The 15,238-nt window shown below is 44.1% G+C and overlaps 1 protein-coding gene across 2 annotated transcripts in view; it reads right to left on the bottom strand.

The window, feature by feature from the left end:
* Positions 1-15,238, bottom strand: part of qsm (Zona pelucida superfamily protein qsm) — a 246,215-nt gene that overhangs the window by 33,155 nt on the left and 197,822 nt on the right. For both annotated transcript variants that reach the window (XM_077668775.1, XM_077668776.1), the window contains exon 2: positions 4,190-4,291. In XM_077668775.1, coding sequence (XP_077524901.1) covers positions 4,190-4,291 — 102 coding nt within the window. The remainder of the gene's footprint in view (positions 1-4,189; positions 4,292-15,238) is intronic.

Below are 15,238 nucleotides of genomic sequence, written 5' to 3'. Positions count from 1 at the left end.
TAATACTTGAAAAAATTTAGTGTTAATTCGCTCAGTCATTTTTGCCCCTTGTGACCTGCGTATTTTTTTTTTTTTACATTTCCAGTACTTCCTTTCTCAAAAGCGCTGCATCGTAAAAAAAATCATTAGACTTCAAAGCAAAATAAATTTTCCCTGAAAGCATAAAAACAACAGCGCTGTATGCTGTATTGTTTTCAACCATGTTTACTCTAAAGTTTTAGGCGTAATCTTTGTTATTGCTGATGTGAAATTTCTTGGGAACTGAAACCTTTTTGAGCACACATTAAGTACGTCACCATGAAAAACAGAGCAGAGCGCTCGGTGCATCGTGTTTCGTAAACAGAAACGAAAAGTGGCAAAGCTATGTTAGCCGGAATATGCTAACAGAAAAGCAAAACTCTTTCCGCTCTCTGAGCCAAATGGATTCGGCCTCGGGGAAACTCTGCGTTTTCTTGAAAGACAAACAACACGCTAATGGGCCCCCCCGTCAGGAGAGATCTTGTTTCCTTTGACTGGCAATGGAGCAATTTTCTTTCTATAGCTCCTTTCTTCTCGAACGTATATTTTTATATGGATGCACCGTATTGCGTTAAAACGATTTCATGTAATGAAATTAAAAAAAAGCAAAGTAGCACTCAGAAAACTATCTTACTTTATGGGCGATGGTAATGGCCACAACAACACGGCTACAGAGCTTAGCAGCAACTGAAGCATACTACAACGCAGAGGGCTAATGCTAGCTCAAAATCTGTGCGCGCATTAGGGAAGAAAAATGTGAAATCTGCCTTGACGAATGGGGTCTTGCTTCTGACTAGTGACACAGAATATAGTATTGTTATTACTCAATTTGCGCAGCAAACTTGTCCTTTCTTCTTCACGCAGTCTTTAGAGCAATTTGAACTTTAATCTCCTCACGGTGCCGTGATAGCCTATTTTTTAAATCCCCGTATTAAAGTGACGCTCAACACAAATTCAAGTTGGCGTGTATCGATAGACTACGGTATTCTAACGACAAAGAGACCGCTGCCACCTAAAATGGGGCTTTCATAAACAAAAAAAAGACCGAAAACGAGCTGCAGGTGTCGCCAACAGTGGCCGTTTTGTAACGTGAACTGTTTGCGTCGACACAAAATTTCGGACGCGGTTTCCAGAGGTTACGCTACGCAGCCATTCAGCTTCAAAATTGTGGTAGCAAGCCCTCCTCCGCGGTGTCGACGTCACAAATCTCAGTCGAGTGGCTGCAAAAATTTTTAACCAATTTTCTCGGCCGCAAATGCGTCTTTCGCTGCCGGACAAACGTTAACTTACCCGGAAAGAGCTAAATAATTATTTTTACTGAAAACTATAATTCTATGCAGCTGTCCTCTGTGTCACTTTAAGCATGGCTGGGAACGCTTTCCTACGCACAGGCAGACAAGTACAAAACAACGTTTGTGATCCAACGCACAGAGGGTGTTCGCTGCTCTGAGAGTAAACATATCAGCGCGCTTGGCTGCCTTCTGCGGATGTAATGCTATAAAAGAACCTTATAGTACAAAAATAACGTTTTAAAAGCAACACGTCCTGTCTCAAGAGACGTTTATGTGTTTCTTTGCAAATTTCCCTCTTAAGCGTCGCTGCGTTATTTAATTATGTGTTGATTTTTGTTTGTTTGTTTGTTTATTTGCTTGTCTGTTTGTTTGTTTGCTAATTAATGGTCGCATGGCAATCGGTGAAGAGAAGTTATTGCCACGAGAGGCATAATGAACGTACAGAGCAAACGTTTCCCAAACAACCGATGCTCATGCACAGAAATCGCCAGTAGTGATAACCAAGTCCTCTGAAAATACACGAAATAGACTGCCGAGATAAGACACGGACGAAGTGAACGCTGTCAACTGCGTAAGAAGAAACGACGCTCCATATATTGATCACCATCCCCAAGCATCGTTTTTAAATACCGCTTCGCCCGGTCTTGCATTTCATTCGTATCATTGTTTGCAAGCGCAGCGCCCAGCTACTCAATCTCTTTCCTTCTCAACTATCTATGAGTCATCCTATAATGTACTCCGCCCTACCCTCGACGACGAGACAGACTAGAAATTTTTAAGCGGTGTCTTTGCTAAAAAGAAATTTAGTTTGAGAGCCGAAATGAGCAAGAACTAATTATAGTTTTATGTTTCACAAAATCGTAAAGACCGCACTTTTAAGGAACTTTACGTGTATATTGGTCGGCACCTTCAACAGCATTTATTAAATCTAGTGCCAATTGTGCCCCCCCCCCCTCTACTTTCCTGGCTGACCCCCCCCCCCCCCCCCCCTCCACAAAGCTGGCTTTCCTGCATGAAGACGAGAAGTGGGGCGATGAGAGCTTACAGGAGGCGAGATGAGCAAGATAGATCTTTTTGCGCCGTATGTGCGTATCGTGTCTTTTTTTTTTTTACGCCGTTGGATAGTTTTGCTGGTCTACTTAGTTTTCTTAATAGTTTGAGTGCTTTCAGAATATGCAGACATAAAACACCAGGGGCCAGTCAAACACATCGAATTCAGACGCAACTGGCCTCCGTCTTTATGTTAGGTTTTCCTCTTGAGCGAAATTCCGTGATCACCTTCCAAATGTGTAGAAAAAAAGGAAGATTAAAAACGTCAGTAATGCTTGTGTGGCTGACGAAAAGAGCCTTGCGACTGCTGCTAGGCGAGGCAAATATATAAAGAGCGATAGGGACGATATCGGGCTTACTGAAGAAGAGGCTCAGTGTTAAGCCGCTTTGTCCTGCGATGGAGGCAAGAGGCAGTAATGGCAAGGAAACTGCGCATCAACTTGCAGAACGCTACTAACAACAGCAGGATTCGCGCCAGACGAATAAGAACATGCGAACTAATCAGTTACAAGATAATTGAGGAAATTAGTTCTATAAGCAAATTCCGGTCAGGGCATTTAATTTCGCACAAGAACTAAAGACGGCTGGCTGCTTATACCACGCCTCTAGGTTAATACAGGGTTACCATGTCTCTAGGTTAATGCCTCTAGGATTAATTGTGTATTATCGTGCAATGGTAGGCTATCCATTAAAAAGATAGAGGAGAAGAAACAGGCGGGGAACAAGAAACAGAATGATGCGCCCTGCAGTAGTTTGGAAATATGCAAACCCTATAGAAGATAAATTTCATAGTGCCCTGAACTGGCAGATTGGAAGAAAAAAACCCTTCACAAAGTGGGCCCCACAAGACAACACAGAGTTCGATCAATTGTTGCGTATCGCTACACAAGAGGTAAAAGTCGCATAAACGAGTATATCGCCGAAGTACGCGATACTCTGCTCACCCGCTTATCATGTTCTTCCTTTACTAGTGGGCAGCATTATGCGGCTTCTGGCGCTCTCGTAAAGTACTGGCTTTTCTCTGTAACCTCCGTTACTTGAATCTCGATATGTGCGAACGAACTGAAATCAGTGGCAAATTTCGGCTCAACCTTTCTTGGCTTGCTCGACAAATATTTTTTTTTGCTGCGATTAATCTGAAAGAGGCATTTTGTGAAGATGGTTTGACATTCTGCAAGCTAAGCATGACTTTGAAACCGGAGCGTGGTGCCCATGGAGAACAACGCTTTTAAATTCGGAGATTTTTTTTTTTTAGTCTCGCTCCGGTTAGGTAGGGCCAACTTACCAGGTGGCTCCAGAGGCATTCTCAGCAGGAACTCGCCCTACTCTGAATTATTCTCTTAAATTTGGGCCCCATTAATTATTTGTGGTATGGAAACCGCACTGAGAAACTCAGTGTGAAAAGAGCATGGTTCGCGAGGGAAACTACAGATCATCGTCTTTGAAAGAATGACACACACTCTCGTCGGCTTGAAATGACAATCTGAACTTCGAATAAAGAGAGCATTGTAAATGAATACTTAGCAAAAATTTTCATCTTCAAGTTATTTTCCTGCAACATGTAATCACACAGTAACCATTTGGCCTATCGCTTTTGGTACAGGCCAAGCAGAATTTGTTTTCACATTTCTGAATGATCATAGGTTAACTATGTAACACAAGGAATAACAAATGGGCTGGCCGCGTAGAAAAGAAGTAGGACTTTTTTCTTTCCAATAAGGGCTATGAAACTCTTTTTCTTATTGTGTATCCTCATTGGTATTGAAAGGCTATTAAAATAGCCGTTGCTATAAAATAAGCGAGACGTAAAAGCAGCGCTTCTGACTTACCAGCGTAGCCCTTGAGCTTCTCCAGGTAGGCAACGGACGATGAGTCGTTGAGAAACACCACCACTTTCATCTCTGTGCTCGAACAGGTGACGTCATATTGGACTGCATGAACAAAGGAGAAGGACAAATTGCTGAGAACCCGCGAATATTTTTCGTTAGTAATTGTTTTTCTAGTTTACTTATACGAGATACTTTGATATGTTGAACTCCAAGGCGATCGCATAACACTTCGATATACGAACAATTCTGCATATACAATATGGCAATAGATAAGCTTATCTGTAACCTAGGAGCAAGAATAAATTTCACCATGCTAGTGGCGCGCTCCTTGCGGCGTCATGTCGCCCGCTAATGGGCTTACTATGGGTTGGAAACCTCACCTGGTTCGCATCGAAGACGCACCGGACGGCGATTTGCAGCTATTCAGTGCCTACCATAAGACGTGTAATCCTGTTACACGTTCAGCATAAATAAAATAATATCATTAAAAATAAGGTATAACTGGTTTTCGCTTCACCTTCGGCAGCGAAGCACACCAGGCGAGGGCCGCTGCTACGCATTAGTTAGGTCGGCTTCACCGCCTTACATCCGTATGGTGTGGAAAATGAGTACAAGATACCGAAGACCCATCCTCAAATAAACCCTATTTTCACTTCGTCACGCGGTTTCACAGCGCCAGCGCTGCCAGCGGGTGCCCTAGACAGCGCAGCTGACCCGCATTCGCGAGCGAAAAGCGCCTGAAGGCTGCCGTAAGAAGAAGCACCACATGCAGAGGCGCGGCTCGTCGTTCGGTATATCAAACGTTCCGCTAAACGCTAGTTCGATAAATTTCGAACAATAGTGTTATGCTTTTGCATGGCGTTTTCGAGGGTATGTTCCGACTGCTGAATATAAACAATAATTTTATATGTCGGGTTCAGTGTATCCGGGCTCGACTTATCAGAAAATTGGTGGCATTGCAATGTTCTGGTGAGAAAGCGAAACCAAAAGGCTAAAGTTAATCTTAACATCCACTTTGCCTGCAATATTATAGCGGGTGTCCTTTAGTTTAATGTCGAGTTTTTCTCTCTCAACTGACCAAGAACGCGAAGTGCCTAGCTATACTAGGTAGGTAAGAAGGCAATCGCAAAGGACAGTCCTCATTTCAAGTTTCTGAATTTAATGAGTGTAATACTGAGATTGACATTGGTATCGCTATTGCAAACGAAGACAACATAACCAAACAAGCTTAATGCATGAACGTTTTGTAATTTCATTGATACGCTGTATGTCTCGGATAACTTTAGTCGAAGAGAAGATAACAATATCAGCCTCAATGGCATATTCCGGAAATTTCAAACTATTAGATCAAATTTTTTTTTGCAAGCAGAGAAAGATAATCCAGAGCGGTCTGCGCAACTGGATTGTGCGGCAAGGTGGAGATTACTTTCATGCCAGAGAGAAAATTAATTGGACTAAAGTTAGCTGATCAAGTTTTTTCATGTTTGATCATAGGGTGCAATATCATACTGCCAACTTGAAGGCCATCAGCATCAAACGCAAGCCCAGTTTCAAAAATTTCTGAATCGACATCGTGGTTTGAAATACTGAAAGTGAAAAATCTGCTTATTAAATGACTTTAAGTTGGCTTTCCCACGTTTATCGCTTATAAAATGGCGTCCCTGCATGTGCTGTCGTCACGGTAACGTCATGACCTTCTATGTCATGAAACGCACGAAATTCTAAAATATTTTCTGCATTCAAAATTCAAGACACGCGATTGGGTGAATGTACAACGTGGAGAAACAAACCTAAAGAGTTCTCAAAAGCGTGATTTTCAAGCTAGATATCTCGAACAACAATGACTATTCCGATGTTTTAAAAACTGGGGTCACAATTGATATTGGCGGCCTTCAATTTTTTAATACAGCCTTGTGTCCCTGAACCGCGATATAAAAAGTTTGTTCGTTATTTTTTTTATTTTCGTCTCTTCGTTCTACTCTATCGCGTAATTCCCCCCTTACCACGCAATGCAGCTACACAGACTACACTGAATTATCTTTAAAGGCTTTCAATAACAAAATCTGCACTGAATTATTTGAAACACCCGTTATATTATGCTGTGCATATGAAATAATATTCAAATGGATGTAGACTTCATTCTGCTGGTTTGTGTGCTGCCGTGCATTATATATATCGCGAATATCAAGATTTTCTGCTTATCATTTGCTCAGAATCATCAATGTTGTCCTTACGTTTCGTAAATCACTAGCTGCATTCAAGGACGCACGCACACAACGAAGCACTTCGTCATATCGTGTACGCCATTTCCGTGTATGCATCAAGGGCTTTCCAGAAAGTAAAGATGGTTTATTGTTTACGGTTTAACGTCCCAAAGCGACGCAGGCTATAAGGGGCGCCGCAGTGAAGGGCTCCGGACATTTCGACCACCTGACATGATATACCAAATAGCCCCAGTAGTAGCTCTTCTGACTGCATTTGTCGTCTAATTTAGAAGCATATGCTTCATGGCTCTCGCGCTGCAGAAATCGTACGCATGCACATCTACTAGGACAGAGATATAGGTCATGTGAAGTCGGCAAAAGACAAAACAAAGTGGTTATTGAAACAGGACACGTGGAGGTGAAGGCCATCGTCTGGCAGTCTTCCTTGACCTTTTAAAAATAATAAAATAACGAACACGCGGACCAGACTGGGAAGATATTTGCAACTCAAAAGCTAGGAACAGAATAGAACATAGAAGGATGCCAAATAATTTGCAAAAAAAGCTGTACGCTATTGAACATCATTCTTGGGATAAAACAGGTTCACAACAGCGCAGAACCTCTGAATAAATTCAGCTATCTCAAGAATGCTTTGTTATTACTTCATCTTCCTTTGTCTTTCATAAGCGTGGAATTGAGTTCATCGCGCGGTATTGCTGAGGGCCGCGCAATATCGGTCCCACCCAACAAAGCCGCTTTAAGGGCACTCGCAGCGCTTTATCCCACAGAAAGCTTTTCTCATTGTGCCCCTACCTGCGATGGCTGGAGGACCAGGGCAGCTATTTATTATGTATAAATAAAACCCTGGGACCGGCTTATTTTTCTTGTTACTCTGAGTTCGAGAGAAATTAATGATTCATTTGCAAACTAGTGGCTTTATAAAACCTCGTTTTAACCTTTTTTTCTGTGTTTTTGTGCCTCCAGCACCCTCCAACAAAAACTCCGAGAAAAACACTTTCCTACGCGAGCGTTCACTTCCTGCTGTTGTCAGTCGTGCTTTTCGCCATGCCGCTGCGCACAGACTCACTCGACAGTGTGTCGTCCTACATGTCAGTTCGTCTATACTTCCTTGCGTGTGAATTATAAGAATAAGTGAATTTTATTTTCCATGTCTTAAAGAGAAGTAGAAGCAACGTTTAGCGGTAGCTGACTATGTTACTCGACCTTGCAAGACGTTTTAGCGTAGACACGGAACGAGAAATACCACACACACACACACACAAAGCGCTATTTACAACTGGCTGTGTTGGCGGAACGTCACACCTTGTATGGGCCGAAGTGTTGCGTGAGAAAGATGGCAACGATGGATAACAAGTGTAGGGGACGGAGCCAATATAGCAGAAGGCATGCGCAGGCAAGCTGAGGCGTAGCACACTAAATCGTATTTTATTTAGTTTCCTCTAACATTTCTTCACCAGTTAGCCGCCTCTACCGACCAATTGGTTGGTTGGTTGGTTGGTTGGTTGATTGATTGATTGATTGATTGATTGATTGATTGATTGATTGATTGATTGATTGATTGATTGATTGATTGATTGATTGATTGCTTGATTGATTGATTGATTGATTGATTGATTGATTGATTGATTGATTGATTGATTGATTGATTGATTGATTGATTGATTGATTGATTGATTGATTGATTTAGCTTGTGACCTTAATGGTAATGCCACTGAAAATCACGGACACGACGCTGGAAATAATATAAGAATTATGTGCGAAAATGATCCCGGAATTAGGCATACAGGCGCTTGGTTCTATGCTTCATCCTGAGGAAAATGAACTTAAGTGCAGAAAAAACGAATCGACATGTTTTTTTTGCCTGATACCCTGTGTTTCTCAATACCCTTGGTCTCTGCGGGATGTTCAGCAGTTATACACATCGAAAAAAAATTCCGTTCCCAGTTTGTAGCCACGAACAATGCAGCCTGATTCCACAAGTAGCAACATGGCCGTGAACCAATTATGCATACATTGTGCATTGGCACCACAACGTCAGGAGTGAACTATCGAGACAAAGCGCCAGCACTTGCATCCGATCCAACAGTTGTGGCGTCAATAAACACGAAGGGTTGTCTTATAACATTATGTGCGAGGCGGACTCAAAACGAGAACTGTCCCGAAATGTAAAGCAAAAGTTGTATGTGGGACTTTCCATCGGATTAACAGCGCCGGCATTGGCCTAGTATGTCGTCAACTTGAAATATAGCACTCCTCTGTTGGACAACTAAATATTGTCCAGATGGGTCGGTGGGTGGAGCGCCTGATAACGTGCCCTGGAAGATCATGTGATCAATGTAGGCTTCTGAGAGCAGGCGCTCTTATATTGTTGTGCAATGTACGGCAGTGAAGTAGGAAGGGCAGAAGCTACTTGTGAGCAACATGAGACAATGCTAAGTGACAATATTGTTACTTCCACGGCCAAGATAAAAAAGAAAGGTACGGAAGCTTTTTGTTACGGTCCTTCTTGAAGTTCTATATCTCCCTGGCACTGTAACATCCTCATAAAAGCTACAACGATGATGACGATGATGATACTGAATTTTTAAGGCGCAAGAGCATCTGCGGCCAAAAAGCGCCGTGGCACAAGGTATTTTCGTTTCCTCAAGGTAAGGTCACAGACCCATTTCTCAAGCATTCCACCCTAAATAAGCCGAGCGCCAGGCCAGAAGAAGGCTTTACCCATTGTTTTACCTGTGGACACCAGGCGGCACTGGGGATCGAACCCCGCACCTCCCCGCATGCGAGGCGGATACTCAACCACTAGGCCTCCGCTGCGGTAGAAGCCACAACGATAACTCGAAAAGTGCTGTATTATGCAGAAAGTAAGCAGTTGGTAACTTCTCCGATCATGTGTTAGGACAAGTTATGTATCACCAAATTTATTTCGAATTTAAATCCTATTTCTTGTGAGAAGAAGATGCCACGCGCCAGCATTTGCACCTTCAAGATACAGCCGAAGAAAAGTTATCTGACGCAATCCGATGCGAAGAAAAAGCAAAAACAAAATGTCACAAAAAAGACATCTCGAGCGCCACAACAGAATGGAGAGGAACGGCGCGCTATTTGAATAAGTCCATCCCGCAGGGAATATTTTTCGAATGCCGTTGTCCTTTTAAATTCTTTTGAGTAGTCGGCCTCCAAGGGACCCAAAGAGGCCGTTTTAATCGTCCTTTTTTCCGCCGGCCCGACCGGGCTACCTTGTCCCCGCCTTTCCTCCTTATTCAGTTGCTTGGGCCGAATGCAGCACAAAAGTGCAATAAAAACGTACCCAGCTCGTCAATAAAATAAATTTTGATAAGAATGTATTATTCGCCAATTTCCCGGCTGCTGCGACAGGCAGGACACCCGGAATAGAACGAAGGCGGAGGTGCGAAGTGAAAATTATTGAGAAAGGGGAGAGAATGTAGCAGAAACAAGCTCCAGCTAGACAATGTAATTGCGTTTAAAGAGAAAACGACCAAGAAAGGAGGCAAGGGTTGGGTCATAAATTGCCCAAATTGCCTCCTAATGGAAGCCAAATGTCCCTTAGGAACGCGCTTCGGGTACGGAACAGCCGCGGGCAATCTGCCACGCTGCAGTGCGAGAGTGCGCGCATTACTCGCGCGCACGTGGGCTCAGATGGGGCTCGAAAGAGGGTTAACTTGAAAGTTTGATAAAGCGAGGACTTTACGGCCGCCCAAAGGGAAGCGCCCTCTTCTCGCCGGTGATCTTAAACCGGATTAGCTGTGCGGTTTCTTAGCAAACGCGGCCTAATTTTGAGCCCGTAAACGGCATGTCATGTTTTTTTTCTTTAGTAAACCTCTCATTCTAAAGAAATTTTGAGTACGAAAAGAATCGCATTCGCGAAGTTTTTCACCTTATTTTCATGGGGCTTTTTTTTTTGTAAACCCTGGGGCTATCGCCATTATCATCGGTCCTGTATGTCGTAGCCAAACAATTCCGTGTTAACCCACCGGCTGATAACTCTATCCTGATGAACCACGATCCCTTGATGCCCTGTGGTGACGTTACGCACACAAAGAAATCACATGACCCTAAGCCCTTTGGGAGTCTGCCACATCTTGCGAGGTGGCAGGCGTGGTATGGGTGCCACTGTCAGCTCTCTCTGCCCTCGAGGAGAGGCAGATTTCGGAAGCTTTCTGAGCTTTATATGCGAGTTTGTTTGCTTCAAAGTGTACAAGTATGCAAATATGTGTAAAAAATATCGATAGAGAGGTGGGTCTGTTAAGTTCAACACGATTTCTTTTCTATCCATGTCATACCCGGATATTAGGGGCAAGCGCATTTTTCTACGGGAAGTTGTTTACAAACGCAATTTTTTTTATACATCGCAAGATACTAGTAGAACAAAAATATTTCCGCAAATATCTTATCGGCAGGCTTGCATTTTTTTGCTATTAACGTTTTTGCTGTGGTCAAAAACGTTCCTCATTGGTTTTCTAAGGCAATCTGAATTACTCGATGTGGACGATGGACAAAGTTTAAAAGAAAGAGTTTGCTACGCATAGGAAGAATGTACCATTACCTTCAATATTTTCATAACAGTACCTTACAATATTCCACAGTTGATTCACAATTAAAACTGACGTCCAAGATTGAAGTGTGAGCGTATAAATGTATTTTCTCCCGCATATCTCCGAGGCCCCAACGCCGAGATTTCAAAACAAAAGTACCTCCGTCCTTCAAACTAAAAGTACAAAAATCCAAACACTCTCCTAAATGCATATCATCAGGAAGACAAAAGGAAAGAGGTCGCATTTTTCTCATTTTAAGAGAATAGACCTGCGCTATTCTAAACACCAAGGGAGACGTGCAAATAGCCAGAGAAATAGTGGCGTGCGCGCGTGCATGCGCGCGTGCGTGCGCACACAAGCCAGAGATTGTTAGAAAAGTACGCGCACAAAAGCAAGGCACTTCGCGAATCTTTGCGCTGCGCAGCTGGACCTACACTCAATGTCCTCGTCTAATAAACAAGGTCCATTTCTAAGCCTTTCTAACAGCCTATTTTTTTTTTGTATTCCATCACGCGTAAAAAGCAAAAACAAAAGGAAAGCTTTGAATCCTTCAGGTAACAGGCTGCACCAAATAATCACACTTTCTGCCTTTGAAAACGTTTTGTGTGTTTGTCCCATGTATACACACACGTTCATGCTCTGCGTCCCTCCAGCGAATCCATCCCATTGCTCGGAATCCTTAAGCCCCACAATAAAGATTATGTTCTACGCTCTCAATTAACCATGTACCGAAGGCACGGATAAGCTACTTATAAGGAAACCAGACTGCTATGTGAAGGAAAACCAGTGATAGGTTGAAGTCGAAGCCGTAGGACAAAACGAGGAGTTAGATGTTTGGCGCAGTTTTGTGGTCGCTGTGTAAATTTGTAGCGATTATTACTTCATCCACGTATTAGTTATGAGGCTCACTTATTGTGTTACTCCAGTAACTTTGCATGCGGTAGTCTTAATGGCGCGCACGTCATTAATCCCGACTTGTATACATCGGAAGCTCCAAATATGAAATTTTCGCACTGATTCCTCATTTTGCATGCACACCAGACACGGGCGAAAGCAACAGGCCAGCAACTGCCACGAGTAGATGAAAGCCAGGAACAAAAAAAAAAGATTGGAGGCGACACTTAATCACCGCCTTAGGGAAATGGCGCGACAGAGTTAATGGCGTAATGCCCATATATGCGGCATCAGTCATATTGTATCTTGAATTCATGCATCCATTGGAGTCCGTATGCCACTCCTGCCAGAGTGGTGCAGCGGTTAAGCGATGCGCCCCTGACCTGTAATGCCAGGTGCTGCCACTGGTGGGGCTTGTACGGCCCAGGTTGATCTTGCCGAGAAACTTCTAGCGACCAATCATTACTTTAATCGCCACCTACCGCGGTGGACAGCTTGCTCACAATCGAGCGAGCAGGTTACGATGACGCCACAAGGTCATACGGCCTAGGTGGCCCACCTGCCACCTACTTGAGCCAACTAGGTTGCTTCTGTTGGTGATTTTTGTAGATTTTTCATTCACGGTCGACGACGCAGGCGCGGCACGGGCTCCTTAACACTGTCGCGTTAAAAATAACTACTGCTGAAACTACTTAAAGAGCGAAAGCTGTGGTGTATCGGATAACTAGACTAGAGCTTCGCTCGGGAACGTTCGCATTCACAGCTACCGCTGTCAACACAGCAATCTGTCTCGTCGTCACGAGCTGGTGCAAGCATGAAATGCATTGAAAGAACGAAAAAAAAGTTCATTAGACCTAGTCGTTTAGAGTGAGCGTGAGCATGACATGCATTGCAGGAAAGCCATAGTGCATTCTTGGACGGCTAATTGCTGCTGGTACCGGCACTCGGGTATCCGCCAGTTCTCTTGGCTGCTGGTGTGCCGCCGCATTCGCCCCGCTTATGTTCTCCGAACTGGGAACCGCGCTCGGTCTCCCTGGCTGCTTTCGCGGCTTGAGGAGAGATCGCCGGCAAATCCTCTCCTTCCGGTTGGTGAGCGCGCTCGGCGCCCCTCGCTGCTTTCGGTTCTTTACGTGCTTCCACGTTCAGCCGCTTCACTTTCTCATGCCGAGCAGCGCCCTCACTCTCCCTGGGTTATTTTACTCCTTGACTCGGTGTAGCGCTCTCCCGCACTTCTAGGACCTTAGCGATGCTTTCGGTAGTCTTGGCCGCCTTCTCAGCTTTGTGTTTGGCTGCTTAAACCTGCCGTTGTCGGCATACACAAGCTTTTTTTCTCTCTTGGTGCATATGGCGACATCTCACGGACATGGCTGCAGCATTACTGCCGCCTAGCATTTGGAAGCGAAGAACGAACTAATTAAAGAGGACAATGACTACTATTTAATAGCTATCAAGGTTGATATACCAACTACAACGCATTGCGCGAGATCCTGCGGCGATGCTCGAGCGCTATGTGGCGTCGGAAAACAAAGCTGCTCAACTGTGGCCAACGTTCGTTCGAGTCCCAGTACTTCGGAGAATGTTGCTTTTCTGTTAGTTGTCGTTCGGTCTTAACATTTCGGAATCGTTTGAAAAGTTCTGGCTTCAGGCTTAGCTGCAGTTTCGACGCTGGCTTCGCCGCGGTATCGACGCGAGGTCCATGTGCGTTTATCGAGAATTGGAGCAAGAAAACTTCTCAATCTTCAAAAAATTTAAAGAAAAAACTGCGCGACTATCTTTGCTTAGACCAAATGGCACGATTGAAGCATGCCTCTGCTAATTACAAACTCTAGACTTGAGCAACAGTAAAATAAGGATTGCGGCCGCATCATTAAGATTCAGACTGCCGATGTAAAAGCAAAATCAAACGAAGATGGTTTGTAAGCCATGATCGACACACAGGTTATTGCTATTCAGCTCGAAGGCCAGAGCGGATTTCCCAAACGGCAACTCGTCAGAACTTCCAAGGTTAACATCCATCGCACCTCAGAGATTCTAACGCGACAGCGTTAGGGCGGGCGTTCAGAGGAAGAGCCATTCGCGTTGTCCCACTAATTCACGATTTGTAAAGAGGGTTAAAATGAAAATGACTAAAACTTAATTTAAATTGTGAATGTGAGGTCGTAGTATGGCTGAAATTTCACTATAGCGTATAAACATGTAAAGTAAATTAACAGCGAAGAAAAGAAAATTGAGGCAATTAGTTTGGATTCAAACCCATGACCCTTGCGTTGCGATCCAAACACGCTAACCCTAGGCCAATGAGGCACTTCGCTTTCTGTTGCTTGGAAAAACTTTCGTAAAGGAAAATTTGAATACATTCATGCCACAAAACACCAGATTGCGTATAGTACGAGCCCACCATACTACCACACACCCCCACCTTCCCAAACATCAAAATTCTGGCTGGCATATGCATGCTTCCGGATAGAGGACCCAGCTAGGCGGCCTTTCCAGGGCAGCATATACTCCCCGCACCAAAGCGCATTGTTTATGAAAAAAAGATTTCGACGACCGCGGTGATTCGGCGTGGCGGTCTATCATACGACTCTCCCAGTGAGTAAATAGTCTCATATCAACATAAATAGATCGTGAGATCTATTTAGAACGATAGATAACGTTTGTTCGACCTGCTTAAATGGAAACCTTATTCGTTTTGTGGTGTATCACGTGGTCTAGTATGCCAACTGATGCATGCTAATAAGTGTGTGTAATTCTAAAGCGGTACTAATTAAGCAAAAAAGTAGCAAATAACCATTAAAGCTGTCGCGTCATACCCTTAAGGCGGAGCTTAAGTGCCATTAATTTTTACTGCTGCTTCTGCCTTGCACCATTTTCAGCAGACTTCAAACGCCCCGATTAGTATTCCGGCGCTGTGCTTTGACCCAGCTAACAAAAGTTCACCCCAAATCTAGCTCGCAAGGGATTTTATACGCGAGTTTTGTACACTGGCAGCAATCCGTTCTCTGGGACATATTTCACTGCTCTCAGTTTGAACCTTTGAAACATCATCAACCCAGAGTGAAGGAAAGATGAACGCCGTATCACTATAGGCTCCCGCTGCAAGGAGGCGCTGCTGCCGGGGTTGCGTCCAGAGTTGAGGTCATCAATATCACAGCAGCGTTCTCTCGTCCCCAACGGTGTGAATTATTGAACGCTGCAGGGCCGCTTGAGTCGCGTCTTGCCTTGAAACCGAGCAAATTTATTGTCCCAGGGGTGTTCGACATGGTGGCGCCATTTTTATTTCTAGTACGAGACGCGGCTAGGGGTGCCTGGTGTTCAATGGGAAGGCCGCTGTGCATATCGATGACCTTCCGTGACGCTTTCTTTGAGTTATT

Source organism: Amblyomma americanum, chromosome 6 (genome assembly GCF_052857255.1).
Source record: "Amblyomma americanum isolate KBUSLIRL-KWMA chromosome 6, ASM5285725v1, whole genome shotgun sequence".
NCBI lineage: Eukaryota > Metazoa > Arthropoda > Arachnida > Ixodida > Ixodidae > Amblyomma > Amblyomma americanum.
This window is presented reverse-complemented; position numbering and strand designations above follow the sequence as displayed.